At 42.2% G+C, this 24,556-nt stretch overlaps 8 protein-coding genes across 13 annotated transcripts in view; 4 read left to right on the top strand and 4 right to left on the bottom strand.

Annotated features, from left to right (window-relative positions):
* LOC115761990 (RNA-binding protein Nova-1) overlaps positions 1 to 8,566 on the bottom strand; it is a 33,310-nt gene extending 24,744 nt beyond the window's left edge. The window contains exon 1 of one of the 5 annotated variants that reach the window (XM_030704050.1): positions 8,473 to 8,566. Coding sequence is in view for 2 of the 5 variants with exons in the window: in XM_030704056.1 (XP_030559916.1) it covers positions 4,911 to 4,932 (22 nt within the window). In the remaining 3 variants the exon portion in view is untranslated. Of the gene's footprint in view, positions 1 to 4,910; positions 5,166 to 5,478; positions 5,498 to 8,472 lie in introns of those variants that run through there. The other 4 variants (XM_030704054.1, XM_030704057.1, XM_030704051.1 and 1 more) reach the window with 4 other exon arrangements.
* Positions 8,567 to 9,529: 963 nt separating this feature from the next.
* Positions 9,530 to 14,281, bottom strand: LOC115761884 (alpha-mannosidase 2). 2 transcript variants are annotated; one of them, XM_030703886.1, is made up of 6 exons: positions 14,071 to 14,281; positions 13,594 to 13,996; positions 12,863 to 12,998; positions 11,346 to 12,803; positions 10,209 to 11,268; positions 9,530 to 10,149 (listed from the first exon to the last, which is right to left on the bottom strand). In XM_030703886.1, exons 1-6 carry the CDS (start codon positions 14,182 to 14,184, stop codon positions 9,967 to 9,969), a joined length of 3,354 nt encoding a protein of 1,117 aa, XP_030559746.1. In that variant the 5' UTR covers positions 14,185 to 14,281; the 3' UTR covers positions 9,530 to 9,966. The 2 variants fall into 2 exon arrangements, with proteins under 2 accessions (XP_030559746.1, XP_030559747.1); XM_030703887.1 differs by having other exon boundaries at positions 9,530 to 10,146.
* Positions 14,282 to 14,391: 110 nt separating this feature from the next.
* On the top strand, positions 14,392 to 17,784 carry LOC115761981 (two pore potassium channel protein sup-9). Its single transcript, XM_030704028.1, has 5 exons — positions 14,392 to 14,917; positions 15,901 to 16,056; positions 16,595 to 16,656; positions 16,736 to 17,136; positions 17,209 to 17,784. The coding sequence occupies exons 1-5, from the start codon at positions 14,737 to 14,739 to the stop codon at positions 17,480 to 17,482; spliced, it is 1,074 nt and encodes a 357-aa protein (XP_030559888.1). The 5' UTR covers positions 14,392 to 14,736; the 3' UTR covers positions 17,483 to 17,784.
* A 101-nt stretch (positions 17,785 to 17,885) lies between these two features.
* Positions 17,886 to 19,533, top strand: LOC115761940 (tubulin beta-2 chain). Its single transcript, XM_030703974.1, has 2 exons — positions 17,886 to 18,446; positions 18,499 to 19,533. The coding sequence occupies exons 1-2, from the start codon at positions 18,054 to 18,056 to the stop codon at positions 19,444 to 19,446; spliced, it is 1,341 nt and encodes a 446-aa protein (XP_030559834.1). The 5' UTR covers positions 17,886 to 18,053; the 3' UTR covers positions 19,447 to 19,533.
* A 29-nt stretch (positions 19,534 to 19,562) lies between these two features.
* LOC115761944 lies at positions 19,563 to 20,010 on the top strand. The gene has a single exon (XM_030703980.1). The coding sequence runs from the start codon at positions 19,730 to 19,732 to the stop codon at positions 19,997 to 19,999; it is 270 nt and encodes an 89-aa protein (XP_030559840.1). The 5' UTR covers positions 19,563 to 19,729; the 3' UTR covers positions 20,000 to 20,010.
* Positions 20,011 to 20,031: 21 nt separating this feature from the next.
* Positions 20,032 to 22,425, bottom strand: LOC115761937 (LMBR1 domain-containing protein 2 homolog). The gene is made up of 3 exons (XM_030703972.1): positions 22,255 to 22,425; positions 20,843 to 22,198; positions 20,032 to 20,776 (listed from the first exon to the last, which is right to left on the bottom strand). The coding sequence occupies exons 1-3, from the start codon at positions 22,423 to 22,425 to the stop codon at positions 20,153 to 20,155; spliced, it is 2,151 nt and encodes a 716-aa protein (XP_030559832.1). The 3' UTR covers positions 20,032 to 20,152.
* Positions 22,396 to 22,915, bottom strand: LOC115761945. The gene has a single exon (XM_030703981.1). It carries the CDS (start codon positions 22,735 to 22,737, stop codon positions 22,486 to 22,488), a length of 252 nt encoding a protein of 83 aa, XP_030559841.1. The 5' UTR covers positions 22,738 to 22,915; the 3' UTR covers positions 22,396 to 22,485.
* A 140-nt stretch (positions 22,916 to 23,055) lies between these two features.
* On the top strand, positions 23,056 to 24,541 carry LOC115761938 (golgin-45). Its single transcript, XM_030703973.1, has 2 exons — positions 23,056 to 24,324; positions 24,382 to 24,541. Exons 1-2 carry the CDS (start codon positions 23,116 to 23,118, stop codon positions 24,520 to 24,522), a joined length of 1,350 nt encoding a protein of 449 aa, XP_030559833.1. The 5' UTR covers positions 23,056 to 23,115; the 3' UTR covers positions 24,523 to 24,541.
* Positions 24,542 to 24,556: the final 15 nt, after the last annotated feature.

Raw genomic sequence — 24,556 nt, 5'->3', positions numbered from 1 at the left:
GCAATAAGCCGAGCGAGTACCAAATAATTACCCCAAATTGGTTATTGTAGCTTGGCAAATGGATGACAGCAGGGCAATGTAACAGAAGCCAGAGGAATAGAAGAAATACAATACACAAGAAAATAAAAGAAAACACACGCTATTATAACAACAGCCTTAACAAATGAAAACGGAACAAGAAAATGCGAACACACATAGTTGAATTAACAATGGAAACGAATCGAGCCCAGCAAATTGTGAATCTAGTGCTGCCGGGCCAATTGATAACTGGCAGGACCGAACTGGGCCAGGATTCACTAAGCTTTGTGAGCTGCCAATGGCTCAGGAAAGCGGAAGTAGCGACAGAGCGGAAGTTGCCATCGGCATGAAGGTGCAGAACAAAAACGCAAATGTCATAAGGTTAAGCTTCAATAGCTTGTGCTTGCCCACAGGACATTTTGGTGTTTTACATTTTTTAAGGCATGTTTTAAAATTGGTACCGCTGACAAGGACACTGCCCGCAAAAGGTAAACACTTCAAACAGCTAAAAGGGCGCCAAATATGAATGGACTTGTGAGAATAATAAGAAGTGGAAAACGACGTAGGGGGAGGCGGCCAGGAGACGACATCGATGATTTTATCGGCTCCCGTTCGCGGGTTTAAAACTTGAAATACTTTTGTTTGTATTTTTTTACATTCGTCCAGTGTTCTGGGCCCTAGCTAATCCAACTCGCATATGTAAACAGTTGTTCTTGTTTTTCTTGCTGCTGACTCGCATGTTGCATGAAAAATGAAAGCGAAAATCAATAAAGGAAGCACGCGATATGAAATTACCAACGCCCACTGACCCCCAGATAAAAGTGGCAATTGCCATGGATGGATTGGAGGAGGTGTCGTCAACAATGAAGGGTTCCCTGACTCCGTGTGCTTGCGTGTGTCTGTGTGTGAGTGTGTTTGTTTTTATAAATATTTACACAGGGTAAAGTATCAACGCGTCGACATCTATTCAAGCAATATAAGTCACCGAGAACACGCCCCTACTCCCCCTTTGCTTCCCACTGCTCAGACCAGGTCCAGCTCCTTCAGTTTGAGTGCTTGTATGTAAATGCCGAGTAGTGCCTCGCGGCATCCTTCTTTACCATTGCATCCTTTGTGCACATAATTTATGCTCATTGTTAGCCGTTATCCGCGGCAGAGACTGCGGCATATTTGCTGTCATTACGGCATACACTTATATCATTTTTTATTTTTATTTGGTTTTTGTTTTTGAGGGTTGCAGCTTGTAACCGAGAAGCAACGAATGGGGTAAGCGGCTTTACCAGCTCTGCTGCTTGACTACTTGTTTTTCATGGATTTTGGCTTTAGATTTCGTTGACTCGACTCAGAGATCTTTTGTTTTACATGCAGATATGTGTGGGTAGTCGGTGTGTGTTTGTCGCTTGTCATAAATATTATATGGCTTGCCCTGTTTGTGTCGACGCGGCATAAAAGGCGCCGGCAGGGACTTGTCAGCTGTTTGGTAGCCAAATTATAAATATTAATAAGCTCATATAATTACAATTTAACACTAAGCACTGGTTGTCTGATGCTAGTACCCTGAAGTTGTCACCATATAACGTATACGCTACGCCCTCCCTCCCGCAACATTTGCTACTTATAAATAGAAAATATATATACGCATATTAAACTATTACATAACTGTCTACATATTTGTATATTCTCTAAATGCTGCTCCAAAATAAACCTCACAAACATGTTCGAATTTCGAGCTGTTCGTTTACCCTAAATAGGTGAAGGTTACCCCACGTAATAATTTAAAAATAAATAAAAGCACAACAGCAACAACTAGCCAAGCATATTGAAAGCACGCTTTGGCCAATGCTATAAAAAAAAAAACAACAAACAACAAAAAGAACGAGCTACAACTAAATTAATAAAACATATTCAAGGTACGAGCAATGTGCAGTGGCAACAGCAAAATGCTGAGGCTAGCAAAATTCTTCAAGAGAGCATCGAAAGGCATCGCGAGAGAGAGATAGAGAGAGAGAGAGAGATAGAGAGAGAGAGAGAGAGGGCGAGAGAGAAGGGTGGATGGAAGAGAGAACAAAAGAGAGTACGATTGAGCGCAACATGCACATTGTCAGCTGCAATGGGCTGAGCGGGCGAGCGTTGGAGCTGGCTAGGCCGCCTTCACGTCATGGAAACTAAATCAAAAGCGCACAATTAGGCCAAACGAGTGCCTCAGCGTCAATGCAGGGAGGCGGACAATTGACATGCAGCCAGCTATGTGAGTGTCTGTGTGTGTATTCGTGTTTGTGTGCCTGTGCTGTATGCAAATTTGTGTGGCAAGTTGCGGGCGAGTAAGGCCCAGCGCAAACTATGTCGCTGGGTCGCTCGTCCAACCTCGTGTGTGTGTGTGGGTGTGGGTGTGGGTGTGTATGGTGTTGTTGTTGTTGGCAGGTGCCTATCCAAGCAGCAGCAGTTCTAAATAAAAGGTGCGTCTATAATTTTTCCATAAATAAATCAGCAAAGCAAAAAGGCAGTCAAATGGCAACATCAACAAGAACAACTAATTGAGTACGGCATGGGGCCGAGACAAGTAAACAAGTGGAAGGACTCTTCTTTCGTTATAATCATGTCTACTTGTGTGACTGCTCTCGAGAGCTGGCGCGACAGTGTCCTATTTGTGTAATTTTGTTGTATTGTGGCTCTTATTAGAGACGACGTGAAATCGTACAGAGGAGCAAGCCCATTAAATTGATCAATTTGAAAATGTGCTTAATCCTGCCTTAAAGCTATATAAAAATAACCAGCAATCGCTCACTTTTTTTATTTAAGGGTAAGCAGGATTTTTACAAATTCCCACGAGTTCTGTTTGTCAGCTATTTGTCCTTGATTCCAAGTGTATTCATTATCATATATAAAGGATAATATATGTAATCAGCATTGTCAATCCTTCTACTTATTTTTACGTCAAGAAAGTTAATGTTAATTTGACTATTATACAAATAAATGTGAATTGATATCTAAAAGTAAGTATTTGATAATATACCAACTAATTCTGGGACAAACTGGTAGCAACTGCACAATTAGGCGGGGTACGGCGGAGAGAGCGAGGGTTAAGCAGGTGGATAGTGCACCAGTGTGAATAAATAGCAGCCACAAAATTAAATTATAAACGAAATCATTTGCAGTGAATGTAGTAAATACTTTGCCACATTGATTAAGATTTTCCCCAGTTGTTGCACAGCTAAAAAAATACACTTCACAGTGCAGAGAGAAGCATAGTTTTGTCAACACCATTGCCCAGATACCGCCGCTCCCGCCCTGTCCCTGCTGTGCCCACCCATGCAAACTAAAACAAAACTGGATTACACTCCCCTTTGGGGTGACCCAACAATACTTAACGGAGGACTCGCAGCGAATGCACAACGATACGAAAGCGCGAAAAAGAACAGCCATTTATCGCTAGAGGCATGTATGCACGGCGATTATTTTGGATATGCCCCTCATTTAAACTTAGCTTTACGTAATGCTCGTATTGCTTTTTTATGCTGTTACGTCATTTCGATTAAGTTAACAGAAAACCCAGACTTAAATCCAGAATTAAAAACGCTATTCATTTTCAGGGATTACGTATTGAACCCAAACAGCGACAAAGTCCAACAAAGGTATACCATATATTGGTCATATGCCAGGTCAAAATAAATAACAACAATTTATGAATTACTATTAAATGTTGGAAAATTCGAATAATTATTAGATTCAAACCTAACCACGACAAAAAAAAATGCAGCTTAAATATAAATTTTCAAGAAGTACCTAAATCAAAATCAAAATCCCATAACGATGTACGTTCGTATTTCGTTTGTTGTATTTTATGAATAATCGTCGAAAATTTGTTCAAATTTTAATATTATACACAAATGTGTTGCCTATCATAATTATTTGAAAAGATTTCTCAACATCGTTTCCAGCTTATATTTAAGTCCTGTATGAGTATAGATGTTGTCACCTTAGATTTATTTATTTAAACTAGCACGGTCAGACTGTTTCTCGACCTGCCCGCCAAAACCTGCACCGCGCGACCCGAGCTAGCTACGAAGCAGCTCTCCACACAAAAACACTCACATACTCCAGCTCGGGTAATCAGTAGAGAGTCGGAATCGCCAGTTGGCTCTCACTGTTGCAATTATGCCAAATAGGTTAACAGCCGTTTCGTGCCTTTTGCGCGAATTTTTGGTGTGTTGCTTTGCTTGTTTACATAAGCCTTTTCTCATTTCGTGTTTTTTTTTATGTGCCTTTGCCCCACTGTGCCTACGGTTTGCTGTCCGCGGCGATGTTTACCCCAGATATTACTAGGTGCTCCATGAATTGCACAACGGGCTCAGGAGGATCGGGGAGGATGGGTTAGCGGTTGGGCAATGTAAATGAAACGAAACGCCAAGCAACGGGCAATTTAATGTCTATTTGCATTCGACAACAACAACTGTAGAAGCAGCATTAGAAGCAGCAACAGCAGCAACAAAATGTAGAATCAAGAGTCGGAGTCGGCGAATAAACGAGTAAATTAACGAGTGCCAGTTGATATCTCGGCCTGCAGCTCAGCTTGATTAGCTGAGATCGTTTGCACGGAACACATATGTACGTATATACCTTTTATTGCTTTGCTAAATATTAAACAGAGAACTACATTAGACAACAAGTTTCAGCTTGCGAATCAGACCCACAACAATGCGCAGAGACGATTGGAATTACTGGATAGCACTTGTCAAATAGATGTGGCATGTCGGGACAAACTACAACCTGTTAAGTATCTAAGTAAATTTAACTATTACACAAGGCAGTAATAAAGAAAATAATTGAATATTGAACTTATGCTTACATATACTTAGTATGTACATATTTTATGTTCACATAAATATATTCACCTTTCTGCAAGGAGTCGTGCATACAGCTGCAATTAATTGAGTGCGGGGCTATATTAACTAGTATATATGCTGTTCTTGTATTCTTTATATCGTATTTTAATATATTAGGAAAGATTATTTCAGTTGTTAACGTGTACACTTTTGTATAATTATATTATATATTCTGCTTTTATTTCTTATAAATTACATACGACACTCCAATGTGGCTGTTTCAGTTGTTATTGCTGCTGCTTTCTCAAATTTGTTGATACTCTTCTCGTTTTTTTTTTTCTTTTTTTCAGTTGTTGTTGTTGTTGTCGTTATTTTAGTTGCTTCGTTTGCTTTGAGACGAGTTATGTAAACACAGAATACACCAACACACTTAATAGTTCGCGTTAATTTTAAGACGAGAATTGAATTTGCGTTCATAGAAATTTTGAAAATAACGAAGACATCACTTTAGGCGCCCTGTTATCGATCTAAAGAGAATCGAGCACAATTGCAACGTACACTTCTTTACCACACTGTATGTATGAATGTGTATAATGTATGTGCAAGTGCTATAATTTAAAATAATATCTACACATACACATGTATATTTCCTTTCCCACAGTTGCTCTGCGTATGCGTCACGCGCCGCTTTGCGTGTTCGTCTTCGCCTCACGTTTGTTTCTAACGCAAAAATTGGTCGACGGACGATGCCGATGAATTCGGTGCCGTGGCCATTTGCGCCCTTCATGGACCTGCGCAATGAGGTGTCCTCTCTTTAGGCTCAGCAGACAGCGGAATGAGGTGGCGCGAAGGCGCGAAGGCCCGAAGGCCCCTGTCAGCGAGCGCATTTTTATTTAAGCTGACTTGCTTGTAGCTTTCCCTGTGCTTTTCTTTAAATAAATCTATCAAGTCACCAATTGTAGCCGAACAAATATCGACACATCGGCAAGTTCGTTAAATGCAATTCAAATGTTCAGCCGCTGAGTGGCCTTGTGTACGATAACATTTAATTCTTCGCTAGCCCATGATTGTTGATTGTTCTACTTTTGCAAAAATATTTTGAATATAACGTAACTACACATATATCTTTAAAAAAAATTAAAAGGTTTAGAGGAGAGGGCAAAATAAATGTAATCAAAAAACAATATACAAAACGCGCACTAACGTAAGTCTGAAGGGTAACCTTAATACAAATTGTATTTGTTGGCAACGCTTTCAATCCGTTCGCAAATGTAAAAAAGCAATGCTTTAGACAATATGTAGTTATTTAAACCAATTGGCGCAAAAAGTTTTCAGCCAGCATCGCTGGACGCACTGACGCTCTTTCTGCCTCTCAGCAAGCACACATTGTACATTTATGCAAATGTGTGTGTGCCACGTCCACGTGCCCAACTGATCACATTTTTCGGTGTGTGTGTGTGTAGCTGCTGCGTATCCTTCTTGTTGGCGCGCAATATGGTGTGCCCATTAAATTGTAGAATACTGCCATCCGGAGGCATAGCCTCAAAATTTTGCATTGAATTTAATTGAATTGCGTTGTGAGCTGTTTGTTTTAAAATTTATTTCAATTATATTTTGTGTCATGTAATTTTTGTGCCCACTCAACAGCGTGCTCTCATCCTAATGCTCTCGCTCTCGGTTGCCTATCAGAAGCTGACGGATTATATCGCTTTTACTCTCTTTTACTCTCTCCCTCTCATTCGCTCTATCTCTCTCCCCCTCTCTCTCTCTCTCGCTCTCTCTCTCTCTCCCTCTCTCTCCCTCTCTCTCTCTATGTGCTTGAGTGTTACTCCCTGCCTTTCTTTCACATTGTGTATGCCGTTAGCGCTTATTAGGGCACTAGGTTTTCATGCAAGCCACGGAAAATTGCTGCACATACACATTTACTAGACAGTTTTGGGGCAACTTTTTTATTTCCTGTGCCCCTAAGGGCTTTCAACAAAAATTATACATTTTTTCATACGCTACGTTTGACTAAAGTATGTACATAAATTGAATATCTACGGAACACCAAAACCAAATAGCTTATGACATAATTCAACAAATACATACATACGCAAATACGTAAGTTCATTCGTTCGTATGTATTTATACTTTTATATGAAATATGTATATAACTTAATGTATATACATGTATACGCTTGTAGAAGAATGCTCACGCACCATATGTTTCAAGCGTCTGCTAGAAGCGCTATGAAACATGAAAATCTCGTGTGTTCGCCTACGTAAAAGTGTACGTGTGTGTGCCTATGTCTAACAATAACGTGAAAAACTCGTTAGCAAACGAACGAAAAACATTTAAATAAAATATATGAACTATATATGTATATATGTACATATGTTTGTAAATTATGTATACGCGCAGTGTGCGCTGCGCTTTATCAGCTTGCAGTCAGGGGAGAGCAAAGAATAGAGAGAGAGAGATGAAGAGAAATAGAGAGTGAGAGCGACTGACTGGTAGAAAAAGCTTTGCCACAGCTCGCACACCACACAAGCACACAAACAGAAAGACTGTAATTGTGTGTGTGCGCGCTGCTACTTTGACACACTTTTATATGACGTCGTTGATTTTAATTTTTCGTTTGTTCGCTCATTTTTTCTGAGCTTATGTCGTTCTTCTTCGGACTTGCCAGATTCTGAATGTTTTTCTGTGTTGCTTTTTGCATGACATTTGACCATTGGAATTAGCTGAGCCGAGCGGCTAAGGCAGTTTGTTGTTGCCAATAATTAAAACATGTTGTTCTTGTTGTTGTTGTTAATGTTAATGTTGGTGGACCAGCTGCTTTCAAAAAGCAACCAGCCTTATCCTAATGAAAATGTGATGGTTTTGTCAACGATTAGATTTGCAGTGTTAATTTAATTTTGTCGTATGGCGGACACCTTCAAAACTAGTACATTAACATTTTAGTAAGTAAACACACTCATACACACAGAGACACACACACGCATTCGCTACGTCTTGATAGGGTGTGAGTATTTATGTAACCAGTATGCCAGGCAAAGGCAAAGCTGGCGAGCAAAGGCACACATAGATACTTTTTGGCATTGAAACAAAACGTAGTTCACAAAAAGCACACAAACGTACACAAGCAAGCACGCGTGTATACAAGTAAGGGCACACAGATACGCGCACACATCGACGGAAATTAGAAGATGGCATAAAGAACGTAGAAGAAACTAACATGCGACGCATAAACACACTTGCACGCTCAAACACTCATACAAACACGCAAAGAGCTTAGAGAGATACACATGGCAACTTTGAATATTTATATACGTATGTATGTATGTCCGCTATACGGAACTAAATTTAATTAAATTTTGTTCAGGCGAACTTTAAAATTCAACAACAACAACAACGACAAAATTTCATAGCGGTTTGGATTGAACAATTGATAGCACTTTTATAAATGTTCATTTGAATACTCGATAAATGTATCTATATGTTTATGTCGTTTCTGCCGCCTGCGGGCCACTTTAATAAATGTACACACATTATGTATGTCAGTATATATGTATATAGTACAGCAGCACTATTTGTGCCTATTTCGTTGTAATATTGTTATATATGTAGCATATAAACAAAACTCACTGATGACGACGCTCTGACTCTGACTGAACTCAACTGAACTGAACTGGACACTGAATGTGCTCGTCGTATCTAAAAACTGCCTTGGCTTGCTCGACTTACATATGTATGGTTTATCGCTCTTTGCCTCTCTCATATTTTGCTGCTTCTGTTTGTGTTTCTCTGAGTAGCTGAGATTTTCATACAGAACTTAAAATTCCGATGGTGATGATGGTGGGCTAGTCAGTGGTTGCACGCAGTACACACACAAACATGAATACACGTACACACACCAATGCATGTCGTGAGAGCACTGCATATCTGTGTGCCTGGCATGTCGTTGTGTGTGTTTCAATTTTGCTTTCGTTGCCCAATTCCAATTGGAGAGCGAGAGCAAAGTGTGTCGTGTTCTCTCATTGTGTCTCTCCCAATCCATTTGAGTTAAGCCGTCTCCTCGCTCGCTTGTATTGGCACTCAGAAGACAACCACTTTACGCTCAATGTGGATTCAATTTAAACTTCTATTGTGCATTTTCCACACAGCACGCGTTCTTTGCTAACACAATTTTAATAGGGGTTCCATTCCCACTAGGAACAATACGAAAACTGTTATCAAAACAATCCGATTGATGCACCCCACGCGGGATGAGCGATGGTATGAATGTTAATTGACAACTTCATTTTTAATTGAAGTTTAAGGCTCCGACAAATATTTTGGGGCTCTACAGTTTTGACAGACGAATGAAGTCAAAATCCGCTTTTATTTTTATATCCTGAACCCATTGCAAATGGTTAAATGGGTAAAATGGTTTTGTGAAATATATGTAACAGGCATCAGGAAGCAACTACGAGCTCATAATGAGTATTTATTATTGCTCAACATTAACAGCCGGTCGATCTAGCCATTCCACAAGATTTGTTTTAAATCAACGATACCTTGATCTGTTTTCTTAAAATTGAGAAGAATCAATAACAAAATCTATATGTATTGTACTATTCTTTCGGAGTTGGTTTCAGGGAAGCTCCGTGCACGCCCGACTAGAGCAGTCTTACTTTTCTAACTAATGAATTTTATACAATTGTTATTTTGCGAATATGATGATATATTTAAATTGTTTGTCAACTACTAAATTATGAAATGAATCATATACAGTCAATTTTTATGAATGGGTCGAATAAAATCGTATTTTATCACATCTAATATTATAATACTAGACATAAAATTAATTTTAGAGTTATTCGATAAAAAAATTGATTGCACAAAATCGATAGAGATTTTAGAAATATCACACAAAAGAAAATAAAAAAATTAAAACTATACGCGAAGCCCTCTTTTCTCGAGGTTTCGATTATAATTAGACAAAACAATAAAATGCACGTAATTGAGATTCAGATACGCAGTGTTTTGCTGTTTGGTCAGTATTAAAGTAATGTAACGTGCTTAACAATAAATAAGATTGCGTACATTAACCTAGTCGAAGGTGTTCCAATTATTACTGCCTGAGAGAATGGCCGCAGTTCAGCTGTCATTGCCAACGTTATGACTTATTATATAGGCGGCGGTCTCCATAGGACATAGTAAAGGCGCCAGTTTTGGTTCAAACTGTTCGAGATCTTGCAGGAATGTTAATGTAGTGCGCTGACAGCGGTCGGTAAGTGTCGACCCCTCTTCATTTTGCAATATATTGCATACGTTAAACTGCTTAAAAAGTATAATATTTGTTGTGATTCAGTTAATCGGTAAAAGTAAACCGGACTCACTTTTTCCACTGGTAACTCGTCATTGCACTGCAGTAACTGTGTACGGTGTAATACGCAGCCAACGCGCTGCTTCTTGGCCGCACTATTTGTTAAACGGCGCAATACAACGACGTCTAGATCCTCGTTGGCCGGCACGTGACCATTTCCAAATTGCTCCTGTACACCTGTCCACTCATTCTCTGTGTAAATAAGCTTATCTAATGGATCTAGCAATTCTTGGGAAGCCTTGTGTGCCGCTTTAGTCATGTAGGTAGCGGGATGTGCTTTCGGGGGTCGTACACAACCATTGATCTTCTCAAGAATAAGGCGATAAATGTGTAGCACTGGCTTATTGTCCAGCACGCCCTGGTCTAAGCCCCGTTGATCGTCGCTTGCTAGTCGCCGGTCTTGCATTATTTCTAGCTCTCCCGAAGCCAGGGAGGCACCACCCAACGGCTGCCCTGTTAGCAACGTAAGCCGCATGTTGGTATCCTCGATGAACATGGCCGATGGTACCGGATAATAGTTTGCCTGCAACGGTAGTTTCTCGAATCGTCGCCGCTTGATTAATTGCAGACCATTTAGGTCCGTGAAGAATGTACTGCCGCTGTCAATGCGCGTCTGCAAGCGCATCACAATTTCAACGTTGTCGGTAACACCTATGTCCACCAAGTTACGTATTTCGGGTGCGTCGCCGCGCAGAATGGTCTGATGGATAACGTGGGGTAAGCCTACGCTAACATACGACTCCAGCTTTCCCTCGCTGACAAGTACAACAGGCGGATTTCCCGTTATCGGCACTGCGGGTCCATTTGGCAGAAACAAATAGGCCCCGGACTTATCTCCATGCGTTCGAGTGCCATACTTAAGAAACTTGAGGTGCACAGGCACGGGCGAGCTGTCAGGTGTTAGCTGCATCGATTTCAACAAGCCATATTCGGAGAAAGCCAATATGGGCCCGGTGCCTACACGCAGTGAAAACTCGCTATGCTCACTAAACTTGGTATCCTCTGGATATTGGCCTAAGCTCACCGAAACTGGACTGCCGTTGAACAGTAAATGTGAAGCATAGGAGGTGTGACTACACATTATCAATTAAAGAAATAGGATATAGGATAATTTAAAATATTTAAATTATTTAACATTGGTACAACTTACGCGGGCTTTGATGTTGAGACCGTTAGTAAATAAGTCGCCAGTCCCATGGGCGGCACGCGTGCCTTAAAAAGTATACGGTACTTAGTTGTGGAGCCTTGTGGATTGACGGTTTTGCTGATCGTATCGTGATGCCAGCTCCAGACGGGTGACACCTGCGCTTCCACTGAATTACCTGCTAAATCGCTAACGCTCACAAACGGGCTAGAAACATAAAAATCCACTAGCTGCTCCCGCCAGTGCGGAACAGTGTTGTGCAAAACAACATGCTTTGTCGGTAGTTCCTCGCCGAGAATAATTGTAGTGCGGCTCTCCTCAACACCTACGCCGGGCCAGCGCGAATCATCCAACGTAAAATAGTGAAAATTAAAGTCCGCACTGTAAATTGATGGCTTTGTGAGCAGCCGATAAACTGCCTGTTGCATTACAAACTGACATGCCTTAAGGGCATCTACCATGCGCTTCTCATAGTCCTGCATTACATGCGTTTTAGCGGTGCCTGTGATGCCGTCGTGATGCTGAAAAAGCGATAGCTCTCGGCGAGCCAGTTCTAGTTTTTGGCTAAAACCAGCTTGCGAGTCCCAATTCTGCCAGGCATGAAGCATTTCCGCAGCTCGCAAATAGTGCATGAGCACGCGATCCATGCGCTTATGATATGGACGAGAGGTGTAATAGCCACTCCAGTAGTTGTCAGCTCGGTCCGCATAGGTAAAGAAATCGCCGCTCAGAGAAGGAAAATTCTGCCCAGTTTGATGCACAGCCTTAAAATACTCATTGAGTGTACCAAATTGGGCCTCCACGTTGAAATTCGGATTACCGTTAATGTACTCAAAAAGCTTTTCATAGTTAACACGTTGCACATCCCACTCCACGTTCTGTTTATATCGGAAATCATCGCCTAGTGGCACCAGCAATACGTTCGTGCGGTACAATTCGGCCTTCTTCTTCCATTGATCCACCAGCATTTCGGAGCGTGCGGCCACGTTGCTTTCGTCGATTGGACGAGGAGGGACTCGCCAAGGGCAGCTCAGTCCGAATCCACCTATGCGCTTAAAGTCGAACTGACAGCATATTTTGGGATCAGGACCGCATGTGTGCGGAATATCATACGAGTAAAAGGGCATCATGTGCGTGAAAAGGGCTGTGTTTTCACGCGTTTCCCATGTCTGACGCCAGTAGAACTCTAGCTGCCGTTGCTGTGCTAGCTCTTTCTTCACAGAGTAATGTGTACGCTGTATTAGTAGATTTCTTATACCGCTTCTTTGGAGTATATAAGGTAAAGTAGGGCTGTGCCCGAAAGGGTCTATAGCCCAGGATGCGGTGGGCGTGACGTTCAGATGCTTACTTAGCCAGGACTGACCCTCCGTCAGTTGCAGAAGCACATTACGCCAATGCGAATTGGCCTCGTCGGGCATTACCCACCCACCGGTAACAAATTCTAGCTGGCCCTTCTTCACAATCCTGTAAAATGTTTTAGTGTGCGTTACATTAATTTAAAATTGCCGAATTCAATTGCATACATTTTCATTTGCTTCTTCTTCTTTTCGCCTAAATCCTCAAAAAAACGTGAAAAATATGAAATTTCAGCCCAAATGAATTTCATATCAGGATTCTCAGTTAGATGCCGCAACGCATTCGATAAGATGTGCTTTGTATCTGCCAGAAAAAATTGATAACTTCAGTCAAAGCAATTAAAAATTCGTGTCTAGTATGTATGTTTACTGATTTTACCAAAAATGATAGTTTCAATTTTATCAGCTTATCATTAGGAAAGTGTTAAATTTTTGAGGAGACAACTTCCACCACAAAAAAGTAAGGTATAGTAGATAGTCTCTAAATTTAAAATTTTAAAGTTTGCTTAAAACTTGGTTAATCAACATCATATTGTCTCCAATAATCATAAACTGATTTCTTTAATTAAAAAAAACCTGTTTGATTATAAAATTTTTCAGCAATTTCGAGCTAAATTAAGCGTCTCACAACTCACTGAATTCAAATAAGAAACGGTTATCATAGAGTAAGTATCTCTGGAAGATGTTAATTAAAGTGTTGCAGCAAAATTCGAATTGAAAATTGAAAATATACTGTTAACATTGGCTTGCTTTTGTCGCGCAAATGTTTCAAAACTTTGAAGCATGTATCCAAAACAAAGGGGATTGTAGAAGTGCTTTAAGCAAGGCATTTAAATTGAAAAATTCAGTAGTGCCGCGAAAGCCGAGTAAGACTAGTATAGAACTTGAGATTGGCTCACCAGCGTTATAATAGTCCTCGAACGTTTTAATCCAGCCGGGATCGTTATGGGAGTGCGGCACAACAAACACTTTCAGCGTGTGATGTTGATTGTACTTGAGCGGATCGTATTTTATGTTCCACCCTTGCTTCCAAACGCCGCCATCAATATCGGCAAACGACATTTGGTCATATAATTGGAGCATTTGCACATCAACTTGCGGCACCTGATGCACTACGTCAGCACATTCTCCAGCTTCGTCGGCTTCATTGTTGACTGAATCGACGGCTAGAATATCGTCATTTTCTCTGGTTTCGGCCGGTCTTTTTGCAGAACGTTCGCGTGAATCTCGCATTTCGTGGCCATCTTGCTGCAGTCCATTTTCCATTTGCTGCAGCTTATTCTCAAGCGCAACATAATTTGGCTGTCAACATATAAGTTAATTACAGAGTTGCTACTTAAGAAAATCCCCCCAAACCAACCTCACAAGCACATTACCTTTTTCGCATTCGGAGCCGGTGCCGCAAAATTAAGAACTACATATAGGCTGAGAAAAATTAGGAGACAGCCACAACAAATGAGTAGCGCAAAGCGACGACGAATGCGCAGCATGTCTATATTAATTGGGCATTGATGCCCACAAGGTTTGAAAAAGTAGCGACGCTGCTGTTTTATATACTTCCCAAAAGACTTGCGTGGTCTTTTCAGATAAACAAATGCCAAGCTAAGCGATTACCCGATATATCGATAAGCGAAAAATAGGGCTGCCACCAGTCTCACTTCGAGCGAGGTGACAGCCCTGCCCTTCATTTTCCGATTTTCCCGCAAAGCGTATCGGCTTTCGGTTAATTTATAAAACCAGATATCAGTGGAAATATAAACATAGTGATATCATAATGGCGTTACATGTGCAAATTGTGAGCTCAGCATTGCACCGAGCTTTGAAGCCAGGAGAATAGAGTAAAGCGTTGTATCTCAAGCTGCTCGTGTGTATGTGTGCGCAGGTATATCGATTTGTGCAGAATCCTTGGCAGCATCCAACACGGAGGAGGCATTCACAAGCAAGCGCTATAAATAAGTAACGTAGCCTTGTGCAATGAAAGATCTGAGCTTTGCATTAACTACGTCCTCGAGCTGCGCCCATGCCTTGAGCTTGACATTTAAATGCTAATTGAACCTTGTCGCCATACAGCTTTAGAATTTGTTGTCCATTGCGCCATGAAGCGTCAGAACGTTAGAACCCTGTCGCTGGTGGTGTGCACATTTACCTATTTGCTCATCGGAGCGGCAGTCTTTGACTCGCTTGAATCACAAACTGAAGCAAAGCGTTGGGAATTTTTGCAAGGTACATATACATATATGTGATCAGTATATATCCCCGGCAAGATTCAAATGCACCAACTACCATTCGCAATCACCCGTCAAAATGAAACCAACAATTACCTTTTATTTTTGTAACAGATTAAAGACATGCTATGTATTTATGTTTTTATTTAAAATTCGAATAACAAATTAGCCAAATACCTATAATTTTGAATACCCTAAACCAAATCAAAATGCGTAAAAAGGTTGTAAGGCTTTTTGCAAATGTGTGTAAAGCATATTTATTCCTGATCAACATCAATAGTTGAGTCGATCTAACCATGTTCGACTATATGTCCGTATGTATGAACGCGTCGATCTCAGAATTTATAACAGCTGGCGACTTGAACGTAGGTCTTTTTCATGCCCGCGCAGTGCGAGTTTTTTAAATCATAGATTACTTGCCCTCTTTCCAGGCAATCGATTAGAATGTATATCGAATTTTGGTTTCATTAGGTCCAAAGCTTATCACTTTTTCTGGACAGCGATCCCTTTTAAAGCAAAATCAAAAAAGTGAAAATTCCAATTGGAGACTGATGTCTTTTTTCGAATATACTAATAATCTGTAGAAAAAGATCTACTGCGAGCACTTTCCTTGGGATCATTTGCGGAACACAGAAGCTATTGAAGACGTGTCGCAAAGCACAAGAACTTTTCTATACATAAACATACATAATAGAATCGTTTTAGTTTAGTTTCTCTTAAAGCAATATCAGTTCTTGGTATGGATGTATATAGAAATGGCAAGTAGTTTCCTCGGTGGCTTAACACCGTTTTAAATAATGCTAGGTATCCCTTTTGCCATTGAATAGGTTGAAAAGTGTTAAACTTGAAGAAGGTTCAGGGTATCCTCTAGTCGGGCACCCCCGACTTGTTTTAATGCTATGCTGCTTTTCATTTAATAATTGGCCCTGAATTTGAATATTGATATTGGAATTCGGATCAAATTTTGTTCTCATGCCGTAGCGATAAAGAATAATTTCGTTGAGAAATACAATGTGAGTGCAGAAGACTACCGGATGATCGAAATAGTAATAATAGAGAACAAACCACACAAGGCGGGACCTCAGTGGAAATTCGCTGGCGCATTTTATTTCGCCACTGTGGTGCTAGCAATGATTGGTAAATATTACAAATAATGTTAATGCAATTAAATTGTATTGATTTAAGTATAAAAAAAAACGTAATTATAAAGCTTATGAAATACATCAAGTTTTTAAAACATAAATATAAAAACTTAAATGACGCGTGTCAAACACATATCAGTATAAGAACCGAGACACTATAATATTTAATTGTGTACATTTAAAAATCATTAGTAATGATCAGATCATTAGGATATTAATGAATAGTTTGCTAGCTTATTGTAATAACTTTATGTGAACCGACTTTTCAATTACTTTGGTGCCAAATAATCTAGTTATGATCAAATTTTGTCAAACTCAATAAATAATTAATTGCAAAGTGTCAAACTTATAAAGACGGTCTTTTTTGAGACTGGTATATATAAAGTGCTAAGCAAATGCGGTCTGATATGTATTTGATTTCTTTTCACAAATCTAAAACGGCTTAAGACTTATACGTGAATATATGTGTATATATAAATGCATATGTGTGCGTCTATATGTATATGTATGTGCGGAACATTTATGTTTTTCAGGATATGGACACTCCACGCCAACGACTGTGGCCGGAAAGTTATTTACAATGTTCTATGCGATGGTATGATCGGTCCTGAATACTTATTAACTAGCACAAGTTGCTCTCGTTTATCTAAAGCTAATATATGTTTCCCTTTTAGGTGGGCATTCCCCTTGGGTTGGTTATGTTCCAGTCCATTGGTGAGCGCTTAAACAAGTTTGCATCCGTGATAATTAGACGCGCGAAGCGGGCAAGTGGAGCGCGATGCACTGACGCGACTGAAATGAACCTGATGTTGGCCACTGGAATGCTCTCCTCGATTATAATAACGACCGGAGCAGCGGTTTTCTCTCGCTATGAGGGCTGGAGCTACTTTGACAGCTTTTACTACTGCTTTGTCACGCTGACCACTATTGGTTTTGGAGACTATGTGGCCCTTCAAAATGACCAGGCGCTGACGAACAAGCCCGGATATGTGGCCCTAAGCTTGGTATTTATACTGTTTGGACTAGCAGTGGTAGCCGCCAGTATTAACTTGCTTGTACTACGATTCATGACAATGTCAGTCCTTCTTTAAATCAAGTTCAAGATCTGAGCAATAATATTATTTTGTATCCTTTTTTTTCGCTATAGGCAAGCCGAAGACGCCAAGAGGGACGAACAGGATGCACAAAATCTTGCTGCTGGCAACCAGCCACTCACATTTGATGACGAGTCTACGTACAACATGCACGGCAAGCTCTTGGAAAACAACTACACGACCGAGAACGATGAGACGGTGTCCCTGTGCTCCTGCACATGCATGGGCGGGACACGGTGTTTAAACCACGAGCAATTTATTGATCCGGATTTCCAGCCGATGGATATAATTGAGAGCACTCTTTGCCTGAAACGTGCATCTGTCTAATAGATTCGGCATCGGCAATTTGCGGCAGTCAAATGAACATATGTATATGCCAAATTATTCTAGTGATAACACAGAGTCTGGCCCTGCAGAGGCTGCCAAATTATCTCTGTTTTTGAGAGACCCACGTAGAGAACCCAACCACCATAAGTAAATGTATTTCCCAGTTCTAAATATAGTGAATTAGATGCAAAATTACCCGAAAATATAAACTATACATAAATATTGCATAATGCTATCAATTAAAACTATACAGCCTGTATTATTAATAAATCGGTAAAATAAATATATGTATGTATGTATTTCCACACACCTAAACCTAAAAAAAATTTGTACACTTTTCAAAATTTGAAGGATCGAAGTAGTCTAGCATAGGACATTAGCATTTTTAAGTTGTGCCAGTCTCATTCCAACATCGACTCGACTACGATACACGTATAGAGAAAAAGTAAGAAAATTATACGTAAAAATCATTTAAATCGGTTTCTGCCTTCCAAATAGGAATTGCTCTCCAGAAAATTCGGAAAAATATTTCCAGCAAAATTGAATTTCATTGTTTCTCGTAGTCGTAATCATGCGTGAAATCGTGCACATTCAGGCTGGCCAATGCGGCAATCAGATTGGCGGCAAGTTCTGGGAGGTCATCTCAGACGAGCATTGCATCGACGCGACGGGGACATATTACGGCGATAGTGACTTACAGCTGGAACGCATCAATGTCTATTACAATGAAGCCACTGGCGCCAAGTATGTGCCACGAGCTATACTTGTTGACCTGGAGCCGGGAACCATGGACTCTGTGCGTTCGGGAGCTTTTGGTCAAATCTTTAGACCAGATAACTTTGTGTTCGGCCAGTCTGGCGCGGGCAATAATTGGGCCAAGGGTCACTACACCGAAGGTGCTGAACTAGTGGATTCTGTGCTTGATGTGGTTCGCAAGGAATCTGAAGGCTGTGATTGTCTACAGGTAGGTACTCATCAACATTTTTCAAAGGCGAGGTAATTACTTGCTCAAACAGGGATTTCAGCTAACACACTCGTTGGGCGGTGGCACCGGTTCCGGCATGGGCACCTTACTCATTTCAAAGATACGCGAAGAATATCCCGATCGTATCATGAATACCTTCTCGGTGGTGCCCTCTCCCAAGGTGTCGGATACCGTGGTCGAGCCCTACAATGCTACCCTAAGTGTTCACCAGCTGGTCGAGAACACTGATGAGACGTACTGCATTGACAATGAGGCGTTGTATGACATCTGCTTCCGCACTTTGAAACTGACCACCCCGACATATGGTGATCTGAATCACTTGGTATCGGCCACAATGTCTGGAGTTACCACCTGCCTGCGCTTCCCGGGCCAGCTCAACGCTGATCTACGTAAGCTCGCTGTCAACATGGTCCCTTTCCCGCGTCTACACTTCTTTATGCCCGGTTTTGCGCCGTTAACTTCGCGTGGATCTCAGCAGTATCGCGCCTTGACCGTACCCGAGCTGACACAGCAGATGTTTGATGCCAAGAACATGATGGCTGCCTGTGATCCACGGCATGGTCGCTATCTAACCGTGGCGGCCATCTTCCGAGGCCGAATGTCCATGAAGGAGGTGGACGAACAGATGCTAAATATACAAAACAAGAACAGTAGCTTCTTTGTTGAGTGGATTCCAAACAACTGCAAGACAGCCGTGTGCGACATTCCGCCTAGAGGCCTGAAGATGTCGGCTACATTCATTGGCAACTCAACGGCCATTCAAGAGTTATTTAAACGCGTTTCCGAGCAGTTCACGGCCATGTTCCGTCGCAAGGCCTTCTTGCATTGGTATACCGGTGAGGGTATGGACGAGATGGAGTTTACAGAGGCTGAGAGCAACATGAACGATTTGGTATCAGAATATCAGCAGTACCAGGAGGCCACTGCCGACGAGGAGGGCGAATTCGACGAGGATGAGGAAGGCGGCGGCGACGAATAGTTTGAAACCGAAGATTCAGAAACAACAGTTCTTACACATGCGCGCAACCCCAATCAGAAGAAACAAACGACCGACTATTTACTTAACCACTTTCCACTTGTGTTACGTATTTGTTACATAGTTTAGAAGTTTTGCTTCCCTATTGATGGTGCGACATACATAGTACACAAATAAAAAGCCGCGTCTAAATAAATCTGCCAGGATGCCAATTCCAATTACATATTTGTCTGGCAACGCTGCAGGCCCGTCTGGGACTGGGTCTGGACTGTCAAAGTGACATTTTATGGTCATGTCTGCGATAATGCCCGAAACGCCGCTATCCTCAAGATGCGGCTTTGTACGTGGTCGCAAGCGCATTAAGCCGCATCCCGTCTCGGAGCTAAGGAAGGCAACCGACTTTGAGATGCCCAGCACAGACGAGGAGAATGAAGAGCCTTGTAGCTTGGTGTACTTCGCGGAATCACCGATTTTACCCCTGGCCAGTATTAGTGAAAGCAACTCTTTCCAAGAAAGAAAGCCTGCCAAACGTTACCCATTGCGTAAAAAATCCTGACTGCAATCAATTTTTTTTATTGAAATGTTTACAATATTTGTGACAGGAACAGCAGCGAGAAAGCTTAAACGTAAATTAAACTAACTAAAGAACTTTTGAGATAATATATATAAAGGTATACATAGACATAAATAGACAACGCAATTTTCGAGCTTATACATCATCAAAAAGTCCCCGTGGTGGCGGCCCAACAATGCGATGTTCGTTCTCCTCGTCGTATGCATCTTCCTGATCGATAGCGCCACGGAAACCGACCTGCATTTGAGTGCTGACACCGAAACGATCATTGATTTCTTCCGACAGCGAGCGTGGTACGTTCAGCGCGGAGGAGGATGCTACCGCAGCGTAGTCATAACTTACGTCACCATCTCGTAGCAAACCATCAGCTGGCGTACGACCGCTGGTCAATGGACCAGCAATGCCCCCACTACTTAAGCCGGCAGCGCCACGATATTTGCCAATGTAATCCTGGCTAGACAGTGTATCAGGTCTCGAAAAGTCCCGCCGTCTGGCGATTGCCTCCTCGGCCCGCTGTCGGCGTCGCTTCTCGCGAGCTATTAAATCCTTGCCCTCTTGCACCAGCTCCGTGGCGATAGTTTCATGCTGTAAGAACTGTTGAAAGCCCAATGCGTTGAGCGCACGACTGCCCAAACTGAACCAGGTGAAGAGGCAAAATGCTAGCATACACATGGGAAAATAAATGTTGAAGCCATTCGAAATAATACCAATGACATCCATATGACCCATTATTTGTGTGTAATATGTTTCCATGATACGCTGTAAAAACGCGAGTGTAAATTAATGGCATAATGGCGTAATGACAGTCATATTATGCTAACTCACCTTCTGTATTATGTGCGAATCCATGTGAATGAGCCCCAAAAAGTTAAGACACATGGGCGGCGTTAGTCGGCAGAGCAGCATTCCACTGAATATCAAGCTGTGTTCGTTGGTCTGATGATGCGGTGCCAAGTAATACAGGTTCAGGAACCGAATGCGTAGAATTGTGGAGTAGGTGCAGTAGAAGAAGTAGCACAGCACCACCATAGAAAATAACTCAATGGTAAAGAAGTCATTGCTAGCGTTGGCCACATTGATAACATTCGCGAAAATGGAGAGCACTGGGTGGCGACTAAAGAAGGTGAGCTCGCTCCACACGACCATTGCGGACATTGTTGCCGTTAAAACGCACAACGCTTTGAGAAACGGCGCCTTAAATAGGCACTCCCAGTACCATTGTATCGTGGCGCTATAACAGATTCTTTCCAGTTGCGAGCGTTGGCGGGGAAACTCTGTTTTGAAGCGGTGTTCCGCCGAGTGTATATTCCGAGCCACATCCTCCAGATGCAGAACCGTATTAACCTGTACGCTCCAAAGTGCCTCAGTGCGCTGCAGAGTTTGCAGTGATTTGATCACCTGCTTGTGTATACGAACCAGCGCCTTCTCTGAGGGTACGATGGTAGAGGTGGTTCCACCCATGCCGTTGCCTCCGCTGCGCGCAAAATTTCGACTGGCTCGTTCTTGCAGCTCAATGGGTACTTTTCGCATTATTGTCTCGACGCACGGACGTAACTCATGATTGTTGGGTACAGCTCGACTGATGCATTGCAGCGATTCGAGAACATCGTCTACATGCTCCTCCGCCTCTGCCTTTTCCGTACTGAGCTTTGCAGCTTTAAAGTAAGCATATTGCAGCGTAAATCCCGGTTTCGCATTGTTCCACAGCGAACGCGGCACCTCTACAAGAGCATATCCGAGTAACAGAATCAGTAAAAACAGGCCCCAAGTGTTGGAAGCTGATGAGGCGATCGCCTTCAATTTCTGCCAATCCAGCGATACGCCCTTGACGGCAATGTAAATGAGCAAAACGCCGCATATGAACAAATAGGAGCCATAATATATTGCGTTTTCGATTAATGCCGACCTCAGTTTGCCCTTGATTGTGAAATCACCCGCCTTCAGATACGACTGCATCAACGGCATGATTAGCCACGTGAGGAACTGCGAACTCCAGTAGATGATGCGCCATAAATTTGGAAATACTGAAGCTGGCACCATGCCCCAAGGCTCCTGGCAAACATCGGGGTGCAACTTGTTTGTTGTGATAGTGGTAGTTGTTATGTTGCCATTGCCCATGGTGTTTCCCACTGCTGATTCTGGAACCGGTTTATGCTTCTCCTCACACTGTCGATATAGCGTCTGCAATAATGAATTCTTGTTTAATATTTTATTCAGTGATATTATGAATTACCTACTGAGGTAACGTCCAACGGTATGGTAAACACTATCAGGAAGGAGAAACACCAGGCCGTCAGCACGGATAGCGTTACAAGGATATGCTGACGTGGTATGTTGCCATAGCGATACAGCATCACACTGGCCAGGAACAAAGCGCCGATGATACCGAATGTCAGCAAGTATGCCATTTCTAGGTGCTTGTTTACGATTGCGAAAATGTGCTAGACTTAATAATAAGAGGCCGCAGCCTATGCGGCTGCCTGGTGTAGCTCACCAGCGTTGTTCTTGTTGCGCTTCGTGCGTTTTTGTTGCAGCTGGCGAGCTGTCTCGCGATGCATTTCCTCGAGACTCTCCAAGGCGCGAGACTTTAGTGGCATTAAGCGCGGTTTAATAAACACTAGCTCAGTTTTGTGTTCAAAAAACAATTTTCCAGTGCTTGGCTCAATTAATTCGATTTTCTCATTTACGTTTCTAAGCAGCTCACGCTCTTTTGTCGACATACTCGGACAGCTGCCGGTAGAGCATTTATGCTATCCGATATAATTTGCACTAGCCCGGCAGCATCAGGTTTGGACGATAAGGTTGATACGAGCAAGCTCTTGACTTGTAATTTTACAAATATGCGTCACTGGCAAAAAAGATAACAGAGTGTATCCAATTTGTTGTTTATTTCCTTTGGGCAAATCAAAAATTATCGATTTTTCACAACTAATCGCGATTGGCAACGCTTAAAATGTTTGTTGGCAACAACCGCAGTTTAATTACCGAGTTGGCAGCTCTTCGTTTCTATTGTTTTTGTTTTGCTGGCAAACAAGCTGACAAAATTGATTGTTATATTTACTGATATTAAGCAGTTTTTTTTTTTTAATTTTACTGCCATGGATGCAGATGCCTTAACGAACGATGGCGAAAAGGTGCACGCTTGCCGCACCAGTGGTGACGGCATGGAACAGACCGAAATCGCACCAACTACGAAAGTAGAACAGGAAAGAACATCAGCCAGTTTCCAAGTCGTTAATAAGGTCAAGCGGTCGCAATTGCCGCGTAAGGATAGTACTGTGGTCCAAGAAGCGGTAATTGTGCATAAGACACCCGTAGGCAACTTGTGTTCGTTGCCTCTGCCCTTGCCTGGACTACACACACTCTACCGGCGCTCCGAAGTTGTGAGCCGGAGCCTTGCACCTGTGCTGCCTAAGGGTGAACTCGTCCAACTCAAGCCCAGGCTGGTGAGCACCTCTGAACCACTGCCGGAGCATAAGAAAACTAAGCCACCGAAATTCGTGCCTTATGAACCATATCCAGGTGCCGTGAATTCCATGACACCTGCTCAGCAAACAGCCAAGCACAAAGTTCAGCGGGTTAGCAAAAATAATTTAGACATTGGAGTGCTTGCGGACCAGGTATCTACGTTGCGCACCCTTGAACTAGACCTAGAGGATGCAGATGTAAAGCACGCTGATACAAGCAACGCAGGCAGCGATGAACTGCAGCGACTGAAGGAAGAGTTAACGAAAACCCGCCAGGAGCGCGATCATTTTCAAGCGCAGTATAAATTCCAGACTCAGGTAAACGCGGAGCTCAAAAGCCTGTTGGTAGCCTCCGTTGGTGAGGATTTGCAAACCCGCGTCAATTTGCTAACAGAGGATAAATTGCAACTTGCTCGCGCTTTGCTCGATACGGCCAACAATTTAACCACACACACAGAACAAATCGAATTTTTGGCCAGCCAGTGCGAGGTATGGCGCTCCAAGTTTTTGGCCAGCAGCGTTATGGTCGAGGAGCTAGCCCGCTGGAAAGCCGATCTGACGCAGAAAAATCAAATGCTTAACGAATCAACCAAGCAACTGATGCACACCACACATCAAATTCGGGAAATTCAATTAGACATACTAAAGCAGCTGAAGTTCTTGGCCAAAATACGCTATCTAAATTTGCCCGCCACGGATGTTATCAGTCTAAGCGCAGAGAACTTAAATATACTACAACGCATGGTGTTGCACTCAGGTCTGGGCATTCCTGAGACAACGCTCAAGCTGTCAAGCGCCACAACGAGCCCGCTCTGTGATGCAGAGAAGTACGCTGTGCAAGTAAGTTAATGGGCGGTAGCAATTTTCCGATGGAATTGTACATGTATTGCTTTTCAGGCCCTGGAATTTGTTAGTCAGCCACTGATGGCCACGGATGAAGCTATTCGAGCGCTTTTCGGTCAGGTACAACGCCCGAATTACATGTCAGCAACTAGCGAGTCGGATACAGCATCTACCCCTCAGCGAGCGGACTATTAACAATTTCACATTTTAAGAGTATTCAATATTTATA

The sequence above is a fragment of the Drosophila novamexicana genome, unplaced genomic scaffold (genome assembly GCF_003285875.2).
Source record: "Drosophila novamexicana strain 15010-1031.04,08,12 unplaced genomic scaffold, DnovRS2.1 tig00000512-arrow-arrow-pilon, whole genome shotgun sequence".
Taxonomy (NCBI): domain Eukaryota; kingdom Metazoa; phylum Arthropoda; class Insecta; order Diptera; family Drosophilidae; genus Drosophila; species Drosophila novamexicana.
The sequence above is the reverse complement of the archived record's forward strand: the minus strand, read 5'-3'. Positions and strand labels throughout refer to the sequence as shown.